The sequence below is a fragment of the Montipora foliosa genome, chromosome 6 (genome assembly GCF_036669935.1).
Source record: "Montipora foliosa isolate CH-2021 chromosome 6, ASM3666993v2, whole genome shotgun sequence".
Taxonomy (NCBI): domain Eukaryota; kingdom Metazoa; phylum Cnidaria; class Anthozoa; order Scleractinia; family Acroporidae; genus Montipora; species Montipora foliosa.
In genome coordinates this window covers 38248512-38273776 of record NC_090874.1, presented here as the reverse complement: position 1 = coordinate 38273776, position 25265 = coordinate 38248512, and the positions used below count along the sequence as shown (strand labels likewise).

The 25265-nt window shown below is 39.7% G+C and overlaps 1 protein-coding gene across 1 annotated transcript; it reads right to left on the bottom strand.

The window, feature by feature from the left end:
* Positions 1 to 5711: 5711 nt before the first annotated feature.
* LOC138009044 (DELTA-alicitoxin-Pse2b-like) lies at positions 5712 to 8532 on the bottom strand. The gene is made up of 2 exons (XM_068856338.1): positions 8510 to 8532; positions 5712 to 7580 (listed from the first exon to the last, which is right to left on the bottom strand). Exon 2 carries the CDS (start codon positions 7539 to 7541, stop codon positions 6054 to 6056), a length of 1488 nt encoding a protein of 495 aa, XP_068712439.1. The 5' UTR covers positions 7542 to 7580; positions 8510 to 8532; the 3' UTR covers positions 5712 to 6053.
* Between the last annotated feature and the right edge of the window lie 16733 nt (positions 8533 to 25265).

Genomic DNA, 25265 nt, shown 5'->3' with positions numbered 1-25265 from the left:
ATTAAGATACAGCTAAAATTTTTCAAAATCATATCATTTAATATATATGAGTTGCAAAAGGGCATGTTATCGGCAATGGCTTACAATAAAACTGTCTCTGAAACGATTGGTTTTAAAACGCGGGACTTGGAACTTGCGATTTTTCCGTGTACGCAAAGTGCCAGAGTAAGGTGGCGGAAGGAGTGAATGAAGCTTGTGATTATTGTTATTACATATGTCTTGAAACATTGAGTTACCAATCGCCTCTCTCCTGGCATACAAGGTAGGTATGCTAAAAACTTCTAAAGCTTGTCGATAAGATAACTCGTTATTGCTTATTATGCGTAGTGCTCGCTTCTGCAGGCGCTCTAACTGATCGGAGAGATATTGCGGTAGAGCGGTATGAAAGACTGAACATGCATACTCTGCGACTGGCCGTATGCAAGTGGTGTAGAAGCTCAAAAGGTCATTAGTTGGCACTTTCGCACGCTTTAATTGCCTAAGAAAGTAGAGACGCGTTGCGACTTTCTTACATATCATTTCTACGTGCACATTCCACTTCAAATCATTCGATATCATAACACCTAGTAATTTAGCAGATGGAACAATCTCAATGTTCGTATTATTGATAGTAATAGGCTCTAGAATACTCTCTGACTTTGTGAATGATATTCTAAGTTCCTTGCACTTCGATTCATTCAACTGGAAACCATCAGCTCGTGACTTTGTAACAAATTCGTCAACGCGCGACTGCATCGAGCTGGTTCCGTTCTTTTCCACACACTCAGCGAGGGTAGTATCATCTACATACTTCCAGATGTTCGTATTTGCCACACTCAGGTCATTGATCATAATCAGAAATAACCAGGGACCGAGTTTAGTCCCCTGAGGAACACCTGCTGGTACAGAACGCCATTCAGATACACAATCACAACTCAGTTTCACCCTTTGCCTTCTATTCGTTAGGAAATCCAAGATCCAGCACATGATCGACTCCGGAATATCATACGAGGAGAGCTTTGGGGCTAGGACTTGGGGATAACTAGAAAAAAAAGCCCCAGATATAATCTCTGGGAGAGGAGTCCTAATTTGTTTACTTGTGAAACCAAAAGAGAATTTGACATGGCATTGAGATTTACTTGGTATTTTTTCCATGCATCCCAACTTATACAAAATCTAAACAGTTACCAATTTAGCCTCCTTTGTAACTTAACAACGTCAAAAGAACTGAGTCCAATTCGGTCTGTAATCATACAAGTGACTTAAACAAAATTGGATGAATGCATAATGGTTGTCTTATTTGATGTTTATGATGAGTGTGATTATAATCTGAATTGGACAGAAGTTGTGTTGACTAACAATATCAAAATTTGAGAAAAACACTGAGAGTAAGTGTTAATTAATTTCGGGTTTAGCCAGTTTTCGCGTTGTGTGTTGTACCTGGTTGCTTGATTACTTGCAGATGCCAACCAACTCAACGTAATAGTGTAATGCGGTTTACAACACAAATTTAAAGTTGCGTTTTCACGAAAAAAGCCTCTATAACAAAACTGTGGATGTGGAAGCTCGTCCCTACTGTCGCACAAGGTAAAGGGGAAACCCTAACTTTTTGCAACTAAGAGCGATGAAGCGATGAAGCTTCGAAAATAGAATCTGTAACATAGGAATTATTGTCAGATTAAGAGACTTTTCCAGTATTCTTCTCCAGCCAAAGGTTCTTGCGTAAGGCATTCCTCACTTTTTGTGCTTCACTGGAAGTGTCTTTTACAGTTGAAAAGGTCGTCATTTGGAGCAACGTTCTTACTTTCTCTCGATGTCTTCTTGCTTGAGTGTTTCCATCAAGTTTTAAATCAAGCTTTTTCGATACAGCTTCCCCTTGGTCAATGCACACATTGTGAAGAATTAAGCACGCAAGAGTTGTTGTGCGCACCTGATCTCTTGCACTTTCACACTTTCTCAACAATACCATGCTACCTTTCAGTTGCCCGTAAGCGCCTTCTGTTACCATGCGTGCTATGCTCAATCTATAATTAAAGTTTCTCTGTTGTGGAGTAAGCACAGCATTCGAATTGGCCTTCATGAGCCAAGTGCACAAAGGAAAGGCAGAGTCCCCAACTATCAGGGGTGGCACCTTCACACCATCCACGGATTGTCCAATGTTTGGTATGCAATGATGCTTTTCAATACGTGACCATAGATCAGTGGACTTAAATATTATCATTATAGCGTCATGCGAATTTCCAGGGAAGCCACAAATGGCCCACAGAAATCTATACTGAGAGTCAACCATTGCCATTAGTTAATACAATACAATGATAAGGCTTTGAATAACAATAAACAACGAACAAAATAAAGAAAAAGGAATTTACTAAAGGCCCACGGACTCCTGTGACGTGCGGCGGCTCGGTGGATAATTTACTCTTTAGCAAGAATTTTAAACGCTAGGAAGCTAAGAGGTTCATTTTCCTTGGAAGCAGTGTAGATATATAAACTTGCCACTATCAGGCAAAAATTAAGAGTGCGAAAAGAACGTTTTTCAGGGTGATGTGCATAAATTTTATCAGTAACCGTCAGAGTTACCCTGGGCGCCTTGCAAGAATTCTACCAAGAGGCAAAGGAGTTCCAAAACGTATCGACGTACTGACATTCTACCAATAAATGCACTAGGGTCTGTTTACTGCCACAAGCTTGGCACTTATCATTTTCGACAATTTTAGCCCTGAAGAATTTGTCTCGTGTGTAAATGATGTTGTGGTTTCTTTTGAACTGAAACATGGACAGCTTTATATTTTTGGAGACTTTAAAAGGGAGGCGGTATAACGCCGAGATCTGATCATTGAGGCCAGCCCTTATAAGGCGTGCTTCTGATGTAGGCTTTTCCAGGCATACATTGAGATGTAGAAAGAACGCGCATACTGATATGTCCAATTTCCTGATCACTAGTCTTCGTGTAAGCTAATTAGGCAACAAGAATATTGTAAGCATTGTAAGCATCGTTTGTAAACAATATGTCAGTAGATATACAGTATCTCTTGTTAATGTCAGTATCATAAGTTATAAGTAGTCTATGTAGTGTTTATTATTGTAAATGTAGGTGTTTTAAAATTTCAAAAAAAAAATCCAGTGCCATTAGAACTATCGAATCGAAATTTTTAAAATTATGATATTCCTTACTGGACTGTAGTCCCCCGGGGGACACTTCATAGGAATATGACAGCCATCAATACCAGTCCAGCAGTAGGGGAATTGCCATAGCTCATCCATCTCCATTATTTTCTTCTTAAATTCTTTCTCAGATCTTGGCATGTGCTTTGAAATTCTCTCATCCCAGATACAGTCGATAATAGCTTGTAAAACCTCTCGTACAATAGTACATACGGTTGAAACCCCGAGACCTGTCATTTCTGCAATGGTGTAAAAGTAGTAGCCCCTACCTAACCTGTATAAGCAAATAGCAAGTCTTAACTCTGGGAGTACAGGATCTTCTGTTACAGCTTGTCTTTCCAGTTGGTGTCTGAATCGACTCAAAATACATAGAAATGTTCCTAGAGGTACCCTGAATGTTTTCTTGAATCTGGCTTCCGAGTAGTTGCTCCAACAGTGTCCCACCATCCACTCTTCCTCAACAGCCGCCGACACGAGCGAACAGGTTCTACGACATCGTTTCGTTGGATCAGTGCCAGCAGTAAAAGAATGCAAGTGCTTAAAACGCGCCTCTGTCTTGAGACCAGGTTCATGACGGTCGTTTGTAACAAACGACGGCGCTTTCTGATTCTGCTAAGCATAGATATCATGTAAAATGATGGAGACTGCCGGATGCTCGACTCATCATCCGCCATGTTGGACTTTCAATTTAATTCGACCCATTTAAGGACGGTGCCTACTAATTAAAGATATTTTTTCCCCGGTGTGTGATTATGCAGGAAATGTAGATCTTAACAAGTGTTATTGAAATCCAAAAAGAAAATTGGGGGTAGCCACGCATTTTTCAAAGATAATTGATAAATAATATTTGTAAAAAGCTCTAAAATACAAAGCAATGTATGGCATTCTTTCTCAAATTGAAGCTTAATTATCTCTCAAAAATGCATGGTTATCCCTAAGTTTCTTTTTGGATACCAAGAGTACTTACTAAGATATACTTTTTCCGGATAGTTTTAAACCTTGCAAAAATATTCCAGTGTTAGTAAGCATCACCGATAGGAAATCCGAGTCTGATTCAACGTCGAATTAAATTCGTTTGGGTCGACCCAAATAGGAATTTGATTCGGCGCATGAAAAGTTCGACGTTTGAACCGGGCCTAGGAGACAAATGGTTATCTTGTGCCGATAAGTGCGAGTATCAGTTACTTCACCCTATTGTCTATGATCCGCAATTCAAATATGTATATTCATATATTAGCAGAAACCCATAGGGGCTGAAACGTGTAACGGCCCCTTGTGTGCTAGGAAACAAGCTTCTGAATATTCGATTTGCTAAGTACCATATTTGGAACAACAAGAGCGAGGGGTTTCCAAATATGGTACTTAGCACTGAAACATTCAACCAATCAGTTCGCACTGAATATTCGGAAGCTGTGAACGCGCGTTACCCGTTTCAATCCTTATGGGTTTCTGATATTAGTTCAATCATTTTAAAAAAGCATGGCTTTGAGATTTTGTTGAAAAAAAGTAGTTCTTAAGTAAGCTACGGACTGACCAGGAACGATGTTTTGAGTTTTGATGAATTTCCTCTGATATTTTTAAGGGTACACGCTAAAAGGATCGATCTCCACATTGAAACTACAGTGCATGCTAAGATCTAGAAAATTATATGGAATCAATATCAGTTTTTTTGTCCAGTAGCAAAAATCTCCATTGCTGCCTAAAGTTATTTTGTTCATCACTGCTCAACAGCTGCTGTATTGTTACAACGAAAAGGGTTTCCGTCATACAGGGTCAGACATTTAGACAAATTAAAAGCGTAACACGTTTGTGTTATTCTACGCCAGAGAACGTGGGTTCATTTTATGGTTTCATTTTAAACGTTTTTGTACGAGCATGAACTCTTCGTTTAAAAAAGAAGGCAAAGGAAATAATTTTTTATTAAAATTAATAATTCTTTAAAACTTTACTTAACTTTGCAACCATCAAATACAACAAAAACAGTGCGTCATAATATGAAATTTGAATCAAATCAGTGTTCTTTACCGGCTGACTGATCACAAATCCATTCTACACGCCATCGCCACAATGCCAAGAGCTAAGAAGGTCAAAGCATTTCTTTACTGGCCCTCGGGCTTGTAGGGTTGGAATTGTCCCTGAGGTTTCCGTGGTGGAAATTTAAAATAAACCATTCGCCTTACTTTTCTTGACAGTTCAACACTGTCACGCCGGTACAGATTCGGGCTTGTTATAGCATTTTGAGATTGCTTCCTTCCTCAGTTGCCCGGTTGTTCGAAAGCCGATTAACTTAATCCAGGATTAGCGTAAACTTTTGTTTCATGTTTTCAACGTTTTTGGTGAAAGTTTCTTTTGCTTATTTTTGTTTTTCAAGGGTGACTTCTTCTAATGTAAATTTTTTTCCGAATATCAGCGCTGAACAGCATTTTGTAGCAGCGAAATAAACTCCTTGGTTAATTTTTAACCTGGGATTAGCGTTAATCGGCTTTTGAGCAACGGGCCCTGAATGGCAAGTTACCCCAAGAAAGAAACGAAATGTTGATAATGGTAAAGACGGCCATTGTTTTTATTTATCAATCATATGTGAATTACCATTGCACCAATCTGCGTTTTCGGAATTCTTACTTAAAAGTCACAAAATTTTCAAAAAAAGTCTTTTTTCTCTTTTTCTTTCTAACACATTTCTTCATGGTTACAATTCAGGTATATCCAATAAAATTAGGGTTTTCCTTTGTTGATACGATTACTTAGTTGGTGGCTTCGATCGCATGCTTTTCCTGTCACTGGGTAAGGGCATTAAGAGATCAACTAGTATCTTACGGCTTAGACTTAACAAGAAATTAAACAAATATATTGTTCCATGAACTGTTTTATTAAAATGAAATCAAGCTTTCAGTCGAAGTGCTTTTGACTTAGGCTTCATCATTTCCTGAATGATGGAATGAAATAAATTGGTCGCCGCTTTCCTCTGCGCTTCCCTGTAGACTTGAATCTGGATCATATCCTTTAACCTCGAACTTATGATGGCCACTCCCAACTTTCTTCACGAAATCACGGCTAGGCAACGTCCATACGTTTTCCCGCTGCTTGAGATCTCCGTTGTAGCAGCTGCAGGTAAACCAATGCGTTTTCCAATCACAGCCATGCCATCTCCATTTGTGCCTAGTGTTTGCGTATGCAGTTTTCTTGGAGACTCCCGTATCTTCTTTCACAGTTTGGTAGTGAACGCAAGATGGCCCTTGACAGGAGCAATAGGGTCCCACTGCATAATGACAGTCGTTTGGGCTGTGACATCCCTCTTTAGCCAGAGTGCATGAGAATTCTGGTGACTTCGGATTGGAATATTTAGTGTAGTCGAATTTTTGCATCTGCACACCACCGCTTTCTTTAAGTCGGCAGCCATAATTCAAGTAACCAAGGTAGTAGTATTGCAGGTTTACAGCTCTGATGTAGTTGTCTGATCCGTACTTGAAACGGCTTTGTAGGATGTCCCAGATGGATCTGAAACTGTGCTCTACAGCCGCGTCTGACTCGTCAGCTTCATTCATTAACCTCTCGATTAGTTCCTCCGTCCTCTGTTTGAACAGCGCGTTACGGGTTCCTTTGGTCCCTCCTCGGACGATGAGTTTGTCTGCCGTGTTCATATTACTTGCACTGTTTCTTTCAGTTTGGCTGACATTTGCACACGCTTCGACACCGACCTTGCCAACAGTGGTGGGACCTGCTAGTGAAAGGCAGCTCTTCACCTGAAAGTCTCTCTGACTGTATGATTTAGAAGTTTCCGCAAACGTCGTCTGCTTGATACTTGACCCACGCTTTACGGCCATTATTACGTGAGAACCGAAGCTATCAAAGAAACGGCTGTATTCCTTCCAGGAGTTTTCAATCCAGGGCGCCTCAAATGACAACGGGAGAGTTTGAAAGTCTTCGAGAAAACGGTCCGTGAGTGTAGAGGTGTCGTCGTCATCTAAACAATCCTTCTTTACAAGGATCTTTTGCGTCAAAGCTCGGATATTTAAAGACATTCCACTAACTTTATATTCATTCGACTCTTCATTTGATGTAACGCTACTCAGAGTGGCACCCAAAGTAAATGTATTCTGTAAAGATGCGTCCAATCCTGCTCCAGTGGCCATTTTTGAATAAAATGATTTGGTGCTTGCATAATATTCAAAGTTGCTTCCCGAGTGGTGTAACGCTTTCTTCGTAAAGCATCTGGAAGGTAATTTCGAATTCTCAAATACGCTTGCTTCGTGTTCTTGGAAGTCGGCCATTAAATTTATCTTTCGAAGGTAGACACCTTTGGCGAGTTCTTGTATTACGGGATCGGGGTCGCTTTCCATAAAGATGCCTCTAAATGTAGTTGACAGGCAGATGAACACCATAAACGGGAATGCCATGGCTCCAACGATTTCTGCTTCTCTGCAGCTTTGTACAAACTGTTAAAAAACAATGAAGAGTCAGATGCTTCCTGTGTCACAAAACTTTGCTTCACTATGAAAATTCCCATCTTTTCAAGACCATTTTGACGTGCTAAAATGTTTACTGTCATATAAAACATTTGCAGTGTTATATATTGTTGTGATATTTTGATGGAATCGGAAGTTGTCGTCGCCGAAGCCTTCCGACGTCTCCTCTTATACCCCTTAACAAGTACCTTACTGAACGACGATGCTGGATAAAAAGGAGAAGGCAATGAGAAAATATATTTTAAATCTAATATCGTAATGATTTTTCGATTATTTGATTCCACTACCCTTTGCGCCGGTATCAACGGGCTACAGCGTTTTGGCTACTTTTGTTGTCAACCCAGGACTAGACGTAACAAAGTAAACACCTATTACTGGATACAAGTACAGAGAAGGATTACGTTTTTGCAAACGTTGGCCGTGAAGCACTTATATTTGAACAGACTTAAAAAGATTAGAGTGTAATTGATCAAATGACTGATTGAACTTCAATCAGTCATTTGAACTGTTCAACTAGAATACAATTTTGCATTTGGCCTTACAAAGTATACATTTGATAAAACAGAAGCATAGTGGTGGTGCTTTTTTCTTGACCTTTAAAGACTTTAACTCGCTGATCTTTTAGGTTGGTTTTTGAGTAAAAAATTGCGACAAAATAGCAAAAGCATGCATTTTAGGCACTAAATGAACTGAGCTCAGGTGAAAAAAAGGAGAGATTCTTTAATTTTTTTTTTTTTAATAGAAAACGTATAATCACATGTTACTAGCCCTGACATACCGTCATTAGCCTGAAAAGTACCGGATTTTTTAAGGAATCGCTTCCTACAATAATCATCGACATTTAAACTGAAGAAATACAGGACAAAGATCATTTTTATAGTGCCATAAACAATGCTAACCTTTGATGACAACAGGACCGTGGTTGGCGTTGGTGTGGAAAAAGGGAGTTAGGTTTACTTGAAATACTGTCACCTTGATTTAAAATTCTTAGCGGGGCATTTGAGTATGTGGGTACGCGCTAATAAGCAAAGCATTTCATTGGACTAAACAATGACATTGATCAATTACCGAGACATTCCTTACCGGTGCATTTTGCTGGTACAAGCAAAATGTCTCAACTCAAACAAATGGAACAAATTCACGACTGAAGATAAAAACTGAAATGATGTTCAGAATTCTTTTAATTAATATGACATATTACTGCGAGAAAGGTTTGATCTGAGAGAGCGTTATTCAATTCTTGCCATGTGCAGTCCTTATGAGCTGTCAGAACTATCCAGTAGCCGGTTATCGTTTCACCGTTTTGTCAACAATTGCTTTAGCACGTGTAAAGAAAATAAGAGAAACGTTACTTTCTACAAAAATAAATAAACATAATAAAATTAATGGAACAGGTACAATGAGAAAAAAGTTTGAAAAATGTTTTGAAAATGTCAAGTAAGTGAAGTCGGTCTAAAGCATCTCTTGAATTTAAGACACAAGGCATGAAGGCTCTCTGGAGGTTACGAAGAAAAAGTGGAGAATTTATGAGATAGATGGCCGAAGCACTGACACTGAACATTTTGCCGATAACGCTGCAGTTGCATTACTGAAAACTCGTGAAATTCCAGCGCTAGGGTGAATTAAACTGTTACTAAGTTTGGCACTTTAATGAAATCCCAGGACAAAAACGATCTCTTAAAAGATAACCTGTCTTTTTCGAGGGCACAAAAATATGGGATTTAAAGGGTCGGCGACTGTCTTTCGTTTTTAGGAAATGATGCCATTCCATGTTCTTCGACATGAAGAACAGGTCGCAGTTGTTGAATAGCGCTATCCACTGGATAACTCAATTGTTTTGCTAGTGTTTATCCGGTGGATAGCGTTATCCATCTTTTGAACAACTGAGGCCAGGACTGTTAAAAATGTTTCCACCTTCGACTGACGATCCCAATATCAGTGGGATCGCAGGCTTACTGAGGTCAGGGAAATCACCTGTTAACACGCCTGTTGAGTGAAGAATGTCTTGCAAAAGATCCCTTGCAAAGATCCCCTCTCAAGTAAGTAAATTATTACACTTTACATGCTTTGTTATTTCTTTTCAAAATAAAAAAAAATTGAGTTCTCGACTCGATGCTCTTTTATATGTTTTCCTCAAGAGATCTGAAAGACAGAACAGGTTCTCTTTCTAAGCCAGCGTAAACCAAACTTTATCAGTATTGTAAGCTATAAGGACGCTCTTTGCCTGATTTTAGTTTATCTTTTCTTTTCATTTTTGCCAAGACAACTATTCACAGAACAATTAATTTTTAAGTAAAGTGACTAAAAACAGAGCAAACACTGTAAAATGTTCCATTTCATTGGGTTAGCACTTTTAAATATCAATATATCATATCGATGTTTTCTGGGCCCGGCTCGGTAGCTTTTTAGGTGCAAAGAGAAAGCGCGCGCGATGCTTATTAAGCTCTGGAGAAGTGCTCATAACCTACGTCGTAAGTACCATGCCACGGTTTTGGAGTTCCATGCTAATTTTTGTGCTTTTTTGTTAAATCGTGGCGTTAATTGCTGGGGATATCGTGCTTTTTACATGTGTTGCAATAAGAAATAATGATAACCTAATGTATGATTTACCAACAAAAAAAACACGAAGAAATTGAATTGCATAAGACTAGTGCTAAACTGCCAATCAAAGGGAAGGAAAAGAAATATAGAATATTTCTCCAACAACGGTGATTGGCAAAGCTGTCTGCCTTGCGCTCTCTGGATCTAGATAGTAGGCTTTTTGCAATGGACGATCATTGTAAGAATAATTGATCAAGTAATCCGTTTCTAGGTGAAAGGCTTGGAATGTTGGAATGACACTTTTTGTTTAGACAGTTAACTTTTTAACGAACTAAACGTGCTAACATTTTACGCAATTCATCGTTTTCAACTCAGTCGGGCGAATTTAATTTTAATCAGTTTTCAACTAGTCCTGACCAAGCCATGACAGGTATATATATTGTTTTTTGAAGAGTAAAAACAACTATCCGATTTATTTGAAGGTCCATTATTTAATGCCACTAATAGTTCTGGGATCAATTTAACAAACAATTTCCTTTCAAAGTTCTTCTCCCTTCTGATCTATAAACGGAGTCCTCCATTTTCATTGAAGGAACCTAGCTTTATGCAAGCTTTGTGACGGGTCTCGTTTAGTTTCCTCGTCCTTTTGTCTTCAAATTATAAACACGTGTTCTGAAATTTGTTTTCTTTTAATTTATATATTAAATCAAATATTATTACTAAGATAATTATACTAGACTAAATTAAGAAGATATAAAATTTTAATTCAAGACAGCTCAGCTACACTTAATAACCTCTGAAAAAAAATTTTTTTCTGGGAAGAAAAACATGCTTTTTAAACGCTTTACCATTTTCCATTGCTTACCCCTAGCTCGTCCTACCGACGAGACTCTTTACCATTAATTTAATAATGAAAACATGCTCTTTAAATGATCTTCAATTTTCCGAGCAGCTAAAATCTCTCCTCAAGATTCAACGAAAAATTTTTCAGTAAGTCGGAATCACCTTGTTAAATAAACTGCGTGTGCTTTTCGTTTTGTTGAAAAAAGGGATAAAGTTTTAATCGTGAAAGATTAAAGCATTTAGGTACTTTGTAAGGACCAAGCCACTGTTACTGAAAGAAGTGAACCATCATGATCACTGAACCATATAGGAATTAGGTCATTCCTTGCCGGTGTTTTGAGACGGGTACTTGCAAAATAGTCAGTTCTTCTTTAGTCATAGCTGAATAAAAGGTTTTCAAGCTTCAGATTGGTAAAGTGACACCAAGTTCTCAATAATTTCACAAGGTATTATTCAGACGTATCTTTTTTATGAATGTTTGTCATCGTTATCGGGTATGAAAGTGGTTTATTTGGGACAGTATTCTAACTCATATTTCAATGGCTTTAATAGAACAAAGCCGGGGGAACGTCATCAACATGAAAAGAAACAAGTTAAATGTAATTTATGTTGTCCGTTGTTGAGAAAAGGTGAATTTTGAGGAAATGACGATTTCTCTTCGATTGTTTTGTTTAAAGTTCGTGACGAATACAGACTTACGGAACCTGTCCACAAATCATAGAATGAGTAAAAGCTCTTAAATCGTTCCTGTTCAAGGACTCGAATTAACGAGACTGACGGAAACGTGACCTGTCCTTTTCGGTTAGATAAATAAGTCGTTTACATCTTTTTTGCCATATAGGAGGTTTTCACGTGAGGTCACATCGCCACCATGTTGGTGGACGAAAACAACGGATCTCTCATTAGCTTCTTTTGTTCGTCCACCACAAGTCGTACATTTCTCTTTTGTTATTGGTGTCTCTAGAGGTTGGTTGAAAAAGTCCCATTCCCATAACCTTATGAATATTTTATCTATTGTGCCAGCGTCTTCTTTTCCTGAGTCTCTGGCACTTTTAATTTTTCTCGCTGTTTTAGGTTTATCTGAAAAAAACCGTCTCTATATTGATTGGCAGAGAGCATGTAAATAAATCCAAAACTGCTATTTGGATTTATTTATATATATAATACGGAACCCTCGAAATTGAGAACACAAAGTGGAAGTTTCAATCTGATTGGTTGAATATTTTGGGGAAGAAGAGTTTTCAAATTGATTACAGGATTGTTTGGCTGTGAGAAACACGGAGAACCTTACAGGAAGGGAAAATTTAGCGCAGAAGCCGCACAACCTACTTTTGTGAAAAACATCCTTAAGAAAAACGAGATACCATCTCTGATCACTGGATTGATAAGGCAGTTCTGTTTGCTTATCTTTTAAATCTGTTTTTTTTTTCTGCGGCTCGGGGATTCTTTTTTTGTTTCCATTGCTTTTCTAGACCCAGCCAAACACATAAAAGCGTAGTGAAAAGCAATGGTCTTGGAAGTCAGTTTGCCGATAGAGCAAAACGATTGGGTATACTTTGCACCGAGAATTAACAGCACCTCATTTGGACTTTGCTCCTGGTGTTAAACTGCAGGAAAGTTACGGAACTCACTACCAATCTTAGATTCAGTATCACCAGCTACAAATTCTTTAACGTTAAAAAAGAGAACTTGATATCCTCGGTCTCTTAGGTTAACCAATTTGTATTTGTATGTACTCTAATTTTCCACATTTAGGTTTACAGTATCAATAATGAGTTTTCTTAACATGATTTTCTATGACCGAAATGATAGATGAAATGAATCATATACTGAACTAGTTCCTATTGTTTTTGTCCTCTGTGCCTCACTATAAAGGTGAATATTGATTTTTCGAAAATGGCTTGTTGCGTCTATAACTGCGAGGATCATAGCTTTACTTGATTTTATATCCGCAGTTCAGTATATGATTCATTTCATACATCATTTCATTCATTGATTCATTTCTCACGGGAACATTAGAGCCCACAAATGACCAGCTCCCAACGTCAGTGGCTTCATAGCTCCGTTGGTTAGAGCGTCGCACCGGTATCGCGAGGTCACGGGTTCAATTGCTAAAATTGCGTCCATAACTGCGAGGATCATAGCTTTACTTCCTAACATTTTCTAATTGACATAATTATTAAACGCGTATGTTCATTCATTTATGTATTTACCTAAATTTTAACGTTTTAGTGAGCTTTCCCGTGAAATAGATGTTTAACTAAGTGTGAACGCACGTTAATAAACAATGAACATGTTATCTTATCTTGTGCTATGATAACTATATGCACACATGCTTTATTGGTTCTTCCCATGTTTTGTAGAGCCAATTTGATGGTAACCAACAGCAACAAGAGTCGAGACTTGACACAAAGCGGAGACAGCGAGCTAGTGATGATCATACACCTTATTTCAAAATGGCCGCTGATTTATGCGGATACAAATTGGCCCTTGTTGCCTCGTTCAAGATAACATATTCTTTTGAATTTTAAGCTTAAGAACGAGGCATATATTTAAATGGCGGCCATTTTGGAATAAGGTGTATGAGAAGGTATCTAGCATTTATTCTTCAGTGTTATTAACAAGTCGTCACGTGATTTCTGTCGAATTTGTGCAAGTTTTGTATTGAAGCACTCGAGCTCCGTGCTTATTTATCGTGCTTTTAAATTCCAAATTGCACTAGGGAAATAATTAATTTAATTCCTTTTCCAAAGAATTCTTCGGCAAGACAGTTAAGAACTTTTTTCTGTTCTTAATCTGAAAAGTAACAGGTTCAACGTTTCGTCGGATTTCAAATTCACACTACAAAACATCGATGAATAAACCCGCAAAGTGGTAATCACAGTGAGTGTTTGTCTCTTCTGGTCTACTCAGATTTTGTTGTGCTTTTGGAGTGAGCCAATTACTCAAAATACGCTGGTGTTGTCGTTTTTTTCTTGGGACGGTACATGTCATACAATCGTGCTTTGGACTCAGGTAAAACTGTCTCCCCACCTCCCCTCCCTGCTCTTGGCGATCATGGGCCACAAAGCCCTCGACGTTGCGTCCTGTTCAATTGTCTGATGCTGGTATACCCTTCTGTGGTTGGAAGGAAACAAACATTTAACTTGTAACGTTGAAAATGCAGACTCATCACGCACTTTTGAGCAAGTAGCTTTAGTGCTCTAAATAGTCGATGGTCAATGACTAGACTGACGTTTGTCAGGCAATTCACGCCAATGGAATGGAAAAAGTTCCTTCCATGTTAAGCTTGACTTTAGGACGCTCAGTGTCATTTCTGATTCAACTTGTACAACGCCCTTCGCGATCTTGTCCCCTTCTTCCCGTATAATAACAGGTTTGTGTTCTAACGGGCTGGCTCCGCTAATGACTCTCGCTTGTGCAATCTAGTCTAAAAAGATCTTGCTCCTCCATTTGACGTCTCAAATGATTTTCCTGCACTTTCGTATCGCCAATTCTTGCTATGTTTCTTGTCCTGAGTTTTCCCGGTTACCTGCAAAACCTGGGATGTAAATCTGGGGTTTATACCAGCCACACCTAGAAAGCTTTCCACCCCCTTTGTAGGGTCTAATGTTTAACTGACAAAGAAGAATCTTTTCAAAATTCTAATCAGGTCGTAACATGGTTTTCCCGAACACAAGCAAACCGTAATGCTGGTATTTTTGAGATGTTTGTGTAGATGGAATTCGACGGTCTAGTTATACTTCAAGTAATTCATCAATGCATTGCATGAGGTGAAAAAAGGCAGCCTTGTTACCTTGGTGCTTTTCTACAATAAGACATTTCGCTCAAGCTCTCAGTGCAACTGCATCCTGAGAACTACGTAAAGGGACTTCTATTGTTCTATGAGGTATTTCTTTAGCAATATGATTAATTGTCTCTTATCAGTTTCTGTTACACCAAGTGGAAATGAAACGTTTCTTTTTCTTTTCGCTTATATCAAATGGCAGTTACATTTGAGTCAAGACGTAACTTCTAGAAACACCATGGTATGGATACTTCTCCCTTACGTTCACCAGCAATTCCTTTCGTCTGACATCCAAATGCCTCTGCTGGTTACTGAAATCTCCTCCAATCTATGCTCATCTCGTTTACAATTTCCAATTATGCATATCTCCTCTTTATACTTCTCCGTTTCCCACTGACATAGCAGCTAAAAGCGGATGCTGATAGTTGTACCTGATGCACGTTTTACCAAATTAAATCGATGAAGTTTTGCAAATAACATATACTACTAAATATAGTGAAAAAAAGTAAAGACAATCAAACAATTTGCATGCAAAAGTAAATGCGGACTCTATCAAACTAAAATTGCCTTCTAGAGACTTGACTGATTATAGTGTAATGTGAAGTGCTAGTTTTGTACCCCATATGAACCATGTGAGCGTTAGCCCTACTAATGGAAATGGGCCCACACAAGGACAGAGAAAAACTGTGACCAGAGTGGGAAATGAATCCACGACCTTCGGGTTAGATCACCGCTGCTCTACTAACTGAGCTACAAGGTCAGACGGGAGCAGGCCCTGAGAACTGAAGATGTTAAAGTCACGGCAATTAACATGTACAAGTACAAGGAAGGGCTACGTTTTTACAAACGTTGACCGTGTAGCACTTTATATTTAGACAGACTTAACTGATTAGAGTGTAATGTGAAGTGCTAGTTTTGTACCCCATATGAACCATGTGAGCATTAACCCTACTAATGGAAATGGGCCCACGCAAACATAAAGTGCTACACGGCGAACGTTTGTAAAAACTAAGCCTTCCTTAAAATTGCCATCCATGTGGCGAGATCCACGCCGACAATTAAAATTGTTTCAAACGAACGCAAGCACGAAACCATGCAAATACTACTTAAATACAAGCAATTAGCACCACATTGATTTAAGGTTCATACTTGACACAGTTTATATCAATTCCACTATGCCGATGGCCTTTAAAGGTCATGAAAACAACGATAAACTAAACAACCTCAATAAGCAAATCGACAGGTCACTTGAAAATGTGGTTCAGCCACTGAAGAAATGAATAATTGAGTAACCTAATTGCGCGAGGCTGTGTACCTAGTCCTGTTTCGGGACTTCCTCTTTCCCCGCCCTGAAAATGGGCCTGGAACCCAGGCAGGAAAAGAGAGTCTCGTATTACCAAGAGAAATTGAGGGGACAGAGAGGGAGGCTCAGGGCGTTGGCTGGGATATGTCATGTCCACGAAAGTTATTTTTAGACGACCGGAAGTTTTTTCTTCTAGCGGAAGTCTTGTCTTCCGAGACGTCCGCATGCAGCCTTGCCTCGCTCTCAGGTTCTTAGTGAAACGAGAAAATGGCGCCGCACGTGAAAGGCTGATGAATATTTATATTCATCATGTCTTTTCAAAATAGATGCGGACGTCTCGGAAGACAGACTTCCGCTAGAACAAAGATTTTTGCTCGTCTAAACTTTCGTGGACATGACATATCCCAAGGGCTGGACCGAGAGCCTCCCTCTCTGTCCCCTCATTTTCTCTTGGTATTACTTGCTAAATACCTCTTACTAACCGAGTTTAAGGTTCGTGTTGGAAGAGAATTACATTACTCTATCGCGTTATTCTACTCTGCATGTTTGTTGAAATACGTAATCGCAGAGTTTCATTATTTGATTGACACCTAGTACCAAGTTTTTGTGGTAGTGCACCGTAAGTGCACTTCAGACTATGTCACCGGGCTGTAAGAGTGTAAGTCCGTGGTGACAATAGGCCCACAGCGCGTGCATAACTCATGAAGATAAACAGGTCTGTTGGAAGCGTGCTTGAGTTTCAACAAAATGAGCCGTAAAATCGGCAAGAATTTGTGACGCTCATGAAAAATAAAGCAGCTGCTATATACAAAACGATGGAATTACCTGGTGATAAATAACCTCATCTAAGAGACTAAAGTTTTGACTTTGCGGAAACAATGTTGGGCGATTGTAATCTTTGTGTTGTTTCGTACATTTCTTGTCAATCTTTAAAACACTTGAAAAAAAGAAAGTAACTAACAAAAACAAAACCCGGTGTCTTGTCATCATTTTGACACAGATGTATCCTTTGTTTCGCGAGTGAACATGCAAGGTAACTTGATCACGGCGCCCGCTGAATTCGATGTCACTTTAATTTCGATCTTGCGATTTACTTGTGCAGCCAAAAGTACAATAGAAAAATTGAACGTTGCAAAAATCTCCCAAAATGTTTTCTGCTGATGGTAACTTTTTATATTCTCAGATCAAAATTTGAGTTGTTTTTATGTCGCAAATTTTGTTGCTGATGGCAAAATATTTTATTCTCGATCGACACTTCCTGAAAACTTCCTTCTGCTCTTCCTAAAAACTGTGTAGCAATATTTATTTACTTTTGCATCAATATTTGTTTTGCATAAAGAAGGCTAAATGCTTAGTTCGCATTTTTGAGCGTTAAAATGGAATTTTATGTCCTATATTTCTGACAACAAGTCGTATATTTTGAGGTCACCATCCAAATACTAACCCCGCCGGATAGGGGTTAACTTCAGCGACCTTTTGTCTTCGAAAGCTGTCAGACGCTCAGAGTGCACGCTTCAACTTGTGGTGAAAAAGAAGTTGTAACTGAACTTGAAAACGATCAACATGTCAGCCTTGAAGCCAGTGTTTCACTATTTCCTTCTATTGTCTCCCATCTCTCTTGTTTAAGTATTTTACTAGTTAGGGGGCTATTTACGTAAGACATCCACCATGGCACTATAATGATATACGCTACCAAAACAATATCCTGTACTATTAGAGCTACATATTGCGCAAAGATAACTTAATCTCCTGGAAGACAAAACTACATATTAGACTGATATAAATGTGCAAATTTTTGTAACTTAATTTGTCCAAACTTCACATTCTGAGCGCTCATGAATAGTGTAAAGAGCCCATATAATAAAATGCTTATTGACTGATTTTAGGTCGGGCTCGAGTGTTTTTTTGGTTGATTTATGCGGGTTTTATGTTCTGAAATCATTCTACATATCTGCTGGTGCCGAGACCCGGGAATTTAAGCCGGGAGAGATCATTGACCATCACTGAAGTGAAGGAAATCAGTACGGGTAAATATGGCTGAAGCAAAGAAGAATTCAAGAAGTAGATAACGATCCGTGAGAGCCATCAGACGTATGTGAGAAAGGTTAAAGCCAAAGCAAGGGAGTCTCTGACGCAGGATAAATCCTCGGAGCTCAAGAGTTTAAACGAAGGGGTTCTCGAATATATTCTAGGACTTCTAGACTCACAAATCCAAGAAGATGTGAGTGCTAGCTGCGATCTCGCTAGTGCAATCCAGGAGTGTATTTTTGATAAGTTCGGAAAGGGATCAAGGAAGGAGCGTTTCACAGTCTGCTGAATCTGGTATGAACGCAAGCAGGGTCTAGCGCAAAGGTATCCTTAATTCACAGCCACGCCAAACTGCCAAAACTCGAACTAGGAAGTTCTTCGGGAATCCAATGGACTGGTATCCGTTTTGGGAGTCATTTGATACGCCTGTCCATCGAAATAGCCCTCTAACCGGAGCGGATAAGTTCAATTACTTGAAATCACTGCCTGTAGGCTCTGCCGCACACGTAATCGCCGGATTGTCTCTGACAAATGCTAATTAGAGAAGGCTCTTGATATTCTGAAAAAGAGATTTGGAAATCGTCAAATCGTCATTTCGAGTCATTTGGAAGCTTTGACTACAATCCCGAATAACATCCATTCATGAAGTAAAACGGCTTTGTAATCTGTATGATACGGTGGAATCACATATGCGCAGCCTCGAGAGTTTGAAAATTTGTCAAGAGATGTATGGCTGTTTTCTAACGCCCTTGATCATGCAAAAGTTGCCAGAAGAGTTCAGGATCTCCATCACACGAATTCTAACGTCTGAAACTTGGGTCCTAAAGGATATTTTGTCCCAATTCCAAAGGGAGCTACAATTACGTGCAAACTGCCAACATGTCCCTTGAGAGGTTGGGAATAAACAGTTTCGGGTGCCAAACCCATCAAGGCGTCTGCCAGTATTTGAACCATCGACAACCCCAGCCTTGTTTGCGGACAGTGGGAAAAGCAATCATCAAGGCCCTTGGTGCGCATATTCAGTTTAAAGGGTTACATCCATCTGCTAAATTTATTTTATGTGGCAACTTTCATCTCTGCAAGAAGGCAATTGCTTCGACAGAAAGGAATTGTTTCAGATACCTACGTAATGGCCACCTCGCCGTTCAGTTTAGTAAGGAATGTCACATCTGTGGTTTGGGTCACCATTCCTCTATCTGTGAAAATCCAGTTAAAGAAAAACAATCAACTCCCCAAGGAAGTAATGCAGTCACAAATGAAGGAGTTGCCTGCAACCTTACCGCAGCATCTTTTCAAGCTTCATCTACCAGTATGTTTGTCAGTTCCAAATCCAGTGCCCTTCTGCAGACAGCGAGAGCAAACATCTCGAAGCCAGGGAGTGGTGAACATTCTGTCAATGCCAGAATGGTGTTTGATAGTGGCAGTCAAAGAAGCTGTATCTCGGAGAACTTGCGGAACACTCTGAAGCTACCTGTGGCTGGCCAGGACACATTACTGATCAAGACCTTCGGAGAGTCTACTGCCAAACTCAGGCAGTGTGACATTGTTCAACTTGCAGTGGAGACAGTTGATGGTATGCAGATATATATCTCAGAATATGCAGTACCAATGATCTGTGCACCAATCAGTAATCAAATCATTGAGTTCACTCAAGCGAACTACCCTCACTTGGGGTGCTTATTAAGGATCACTGATAATTCCCACGGTGATGAAGGTTTGAGTATAGATATACTTATCGGTGCAGATTTCTACTGGTATTTTTTAAGTGGAAGTATTGTTCGTGGTCCAGAATTAGGTCCCTCACTCCCATGATGTTCGATTTAATGGCATGATTCAGGGGTCACAAGTTTGCGCTTACTGCCGATATAGAGAGGGCGTTCCTGAATGTTGCTATTGCTCCCGAGAACCGCGACTTTCTGCCTTTGCTTTGTTTTGATGACATTCGTACTGACAATCCGAAGGTGCTCATTATGCCCTTTTGGTCCTTCAGCCTAGGAATTCTACTCCAAACTCAGGATGAGATTCAAGGGAGCTGACTTCAACGTGCACAAATGGCTGACAAGTGATCAGGAGTTGGCAGCTAGAATCAAGTTAGACGAGGGCCAAGGAGCGACACAGCGTCACCCCTCTCCGGACTTACAGGAAGACCATCAAACTTTCTCCAAGACACAGTTTCAGAAGACCTTACAAAGATGCCAGGAACATCTTGGAATCCTACAGAAGATAAGCTTGTCTTTACTTTCAAGAACTTAACCAGTTACCTGACAGACGAAATCGTCACAAAACGAATCGTTCTCGGTTCTATTGCGAAGATATTTGATACTTTCTGAATACTGTCTCCAATGTTTGTTGCGTTCAAAATATTGTTTCAAGACATATGCGAGAAGAATGTTAATTGGGAAGCTCCTCGGGACGGAGACGTACTCGAACGGTGAAAGTCATTGTTACAGGAAATACAAGGTATTTCGAGCTTCTCAATTCTCAGCCATCGAGTTGTCTAGAAGGCAGAAGGCAGAAACATCTTGATCTGGTTCTTAAACACTTCTGGAATCGTTGGCGAGGAGAATGTCTTGCTGAGCTGTGTGAGCATCATCTTGGAAAGAAGACAGCACAATCACGAGTAATCAAGCAAGGAGTCGTGGTATACATTCATGAAGACAAGGTGCCTCGACAAAGGTGGGAGTTGGTACAGTAAAGGAGTTAATTCATGGCAGAGATAATCTCGTGCGCGCAGCTATTGTTCAGGTGGGTTCTGAGGGGAAAAGAACCGAAATCAAACGTCCTGTCCAAAGGTTGTATCCTGTTGAAGTTCCTGAAGACGATAACGATTGTGGTAACAAGGAGAAGGAAGATGCAGCTCAGCCGGTCATTAGATTTGTTCCAGATGATCAAGTGGAAATTGTATGTTGTAACTGCCTGTATCTGCCGTGGTTACTTTTCATGGGACGTTGCTGTGTGTTGACTCTTAAAACTAATGTAAAATCCTTTGATTGACAGGGTCAAAGGGGGGGTGGGGCGGGGGAGTGTGTTGGAAGAGTATTGCGTTACCCTCTTCCGTTACTCTACTCTGCAGAATACGTAATCGCAGTTTCATTATTTGATTGCCACTTAGTATCTCGTTCTCTCGTGTAGAAAGTTTATTCATAGGGAGAAATACGGAAATCTGTTATCTAGTGAGATTATAAGTCTTTTGCAAAAAAGTGGTTTAATCGGTTTTTCCTTTGTTCAGGAATAAAAATTGAATTTTTATTGTCAACAGGAATTTATTAACAATTATCTGTACTCTTTTGGACATAAAGAAAAAGTTGATTTGTTTGTTTGTTTTGCTCTAAAATGCGAGCGAACAGGTGCTTTTTTCATCGTTTGCCCAACTGCTTTTCGATGTGCCTCGACAGTGACAAGAAAAATTTGCGCTTCTGTTATAAACACGTAATCGCAATGAGGTCTCGTAAAATTAGGGGGAAATTTCACTAGCTTGTGTTTTCAAAAATTTGTGTAAAGCACCTGAACGTCATTTAAGTGTTGGAGCGGATCTCGTTTGAAGTTCGTCCTTTCTTGGTTGCATTGCCGTATTTTGCCGATTCTTGTTCCAAGCCAGGCTGGCGTGTTTCAATGAAATACATCAAAATGTGAATGATCTCGTTTTCAGAGATAAAATGGAACAAATTAAATTATTTTTGACCTTGAACTGACAAAGATTTTTTTTTATGGCTTCTAATTTTAGCGTGATTCCTATTCGCTGGCTATTGACAGTTGACTCTGAAATACTTTTTCCCTTTTCCGTTCGCTCGCTTATGGTGTCCTTGTTTTCTTTTAAAACTCATGCGGTTCAAGATAAATTCATTGCCAAACTGTTGAATTTCAAAGTAAATTTCACTCGAAAAACTGATATCGTACTCATCGCTTAATTCATGATTCATGCGATATCAGTTTTTAGCGTAAAATGTACCGTGGCATTCACTAGTTCGGCAATGAATTTTTCTATAGAAGAAAGTAAAGAAAATTTAATTATTAAAGTAGCAACCGGAAACATCAAAACGCGGACAATTCGAAACTTTTATTTTCACTAACCCTTCAGGCGGTAAGAATAAATAACCAAGGAGCTCCGCTTTTAGGCTTGGCTAAATCTATGTATTAACAATTGTGTAGAGAAGCCTGAAATATTCAGGACTTATACGGGGTTTGAACCTCGTGACCTCGTGATACCGGTGCGACGCCCTAACCAACTGAGCTATGAAGCCACTGACGTTGGGAGCTGGTCATTTGTGCGTTCTAATGTTCCCGTGAGGAATGATGATTCATTTCATATATCAATTCATCATTGATTCATTCATCACGGGAAATCAAGTAAAGCCGGCGATCGCTGCATGTGGTCGTCATGGTGAGCATTCGTCGAGGTAAAAGATGAAGAGATCCTGGAGGAAGAAAGAAGAAGAAAAATTTGTTTTGGATCTTAGTACGACTCTATGTGAAAGAGAAGCAAAGAGCCATTGGCTGGACAGGATTTAATATTTTTGTCCGTAACGAAGTTCAAGTGTTACAGGATCTCATTGGATATCTGCCGACTATTGGTGCTCCTGCTACAATAACAAGCTCCAATAACACGCTCAAGTTGAAGAGCATTGTTCTCTTGTTTAACCAAGGGCTGTATGCAAAGGCAACCGAGGTCTAGTGGAAACTCGAGCAACGTACACTGATGTATCAAGAGTTGTTCGGACATTGGGGTCAGAAATGTGGAGATCTCTCTCTGGTTTCCATGCTTTCGATGGCTGAGACAGTGTCAGTGAGTATTTGGGAAAGGGCAAGGTAAGGGCTTTGAAGCATGTTAATCAAAGGAAGTCATTCCAAACCCTTCGAAGCATGTTAATCAAAGGAAGTCATTCCAAATCCTGTTTCAAGAGATAGGCTTGGAGAGGAACCCCACAGATGGGCCATTTGCAAAGCTCCAAGAGTTCGCCTGCAAGATGTATCGCTCCACCCCCGAACTGGGTTATCAGTAAAGAAGGTTGTTTTTAATTTTTTTAATGTTATGTTGTTGACTCATCTTGGGCTCACTCTTCGAGTATCGAGTTATTGTGAATCAGGTAACGAGACTGGACTTTGTTGTGTTTGTTGGTTATTCTGTCCCAAACAATGGAAAGTTGACTCTGACTAGTTACCTCCATGTGCATGTTGTTTAAGGATACATGCACTCCACGAGAGCAAACTACCAAGCAGCTTTTTGGCGAAGAAGTCTGCAGAGCTGCCCTCAAGTCCCTTGGAATTCACCTGTTGGTCACGGATGGGTTCAAGAAACCGGCAAGCCAGTTGTCCATCAAATGGATGTGTGGAGACCCAGCGCCTGCTCTCATCTTGAGTTTCTCTCCTGTTCCTGTGCAAAATAATGCAAGCTAACCACCTGCACATGCCTTACGAATGGCCTCAAATGCATCGACATGTGCCGGTTTCGCGACTGCTGCAACAATCGTGCTGAAGAGGAGGAGACACCCGATGACGAATGTTCTGGTAAAGATGAGGATGAAGAAGATTAACTACAAAGGAACTCTGTCAAGCCGCTAGCAGATATAACTGAGAAAATTATGAAAGCATTACTCCTCCACGTGAATTTGACTCTCCTTTTTTAGCACGTGCCATTTTTGGCTTTAAGGCGATAGGCCTTGATCCATTCCGATTTCGTCACAGTTTGCTTACAATAATCATGTAATAATATCCAAGATGACCGCCAAAAATGGCAGACGCGTTTATTTTTTTATAATTTGGTTGTTTATCCACGGTACACCTAAGAGCGCTCAGAAGCTCGTTCAATGTGTGTCCATGCATTCCAGATGGAATTGGAACTTGGAAGTGTTGGTTTTTCTGGAGAGAGGAAAACCAGAGAACCCAGGGAAAAACCTATCAGAGCAAGGAGAGAACCAACAACAAACTCAACCCACATAGGACGCCCGGACAGGGAATCGAAACCGGGCCACATTGGTGGGGGAAGTGCTCGCACCACTGCGCCACCTCTGCTCCCTGTATAAGACATACTATCTTGGTAGAGGCAATGGCCCCGTACCTAACCAAATCATCAGATCACTTATCATCTTCTGCTGCCATTTGGCGAAGTTTCTGCGAGATCAACTGATTGAAAAGAATTATTTCTAATCAGTCATCTGGTTGAAATTTCCATCATTTTCGCATATTAAACACCTTCAAAGTATGGCTAATAATTTTAGAAAAGATAGTTAGAAGCAACTTTTTTCTAATTCCTGTCGACTCTGTAGCACCGAGTGACGTCACTTTGTCACGTCATCATTCCTGTTAAGCTACTCGTACAGCACGGCTATCATATAATAATAAGAAACTAAAGAAATAGTAGTTTTCAAAGATGTATGATAGCATTACTCCCCCGAGTGGTAATGAGACGTCATTTGAGGGGAGGGGGGAGGGGGGGGGGGGTTCCCTGGTCCATGGATCGTAACATTTTCAAATAAGCTATGTTTTTACATCCCAAAAGGAGACTTTTCTTGATTTGAAAACTGTCATTTTTTTCATGCCGCATGGTTTTCATTAAGTCTTGCCCCTGTAATCTGGAACACGAGAAAGCTCTCCACAAATTTTGTACATATTGTATGCAGCTGTCTAGCGCCATTATGTAGTGTCCACGCGATGTCATTTTATGACAGCCCAAAATCGGAAAGTCATTCACCGTGTTTCAGTCACGAGACATTTCAAAGACAAAATTAAAGCAGGGACAAGGAACGCTCATGAAAAATCAAATGAGAAAAAATAACTTAGCCCGGTAACCATGTTCCACTAACATTATTTTAAATTCAAAAATCCACTATCAAGCCCCAGTAAGACTAGAAGTACCTTAAATTAATACATTATTTTCATTGAGAAATAAAATTCTCAATAACATTCCTGGCTGGCTGCAATTCACAAAGTATTTACACTTTTAACTCCTCGGATGAAATCGCAAATAGTACATGTTCATTCAGTGAATGATAGCTAATATAGCTCTCTTGAAAAAAGGGATTATTAATAGGTGGTTTTCATCAGGTGAAAATAGACACAATGTTCCTTATTAGTAAGCCTTTAAAAACAGTCGTACATTTTTCATATACAGTCAAATCACTTAAACATTCCTGGCTTCTTGGCCTCGTTTCTCTAT

Bases quoted from the DNA above. Each gene is read 5' to 3' on its own strand.
- LOC138009044 (XM_068856338.1), bottom strand. From the start codon at position 7,541: ATGGCATTCCCGTTTATGGTGTTCATCTGCCTGTCAACTACATTTAGA.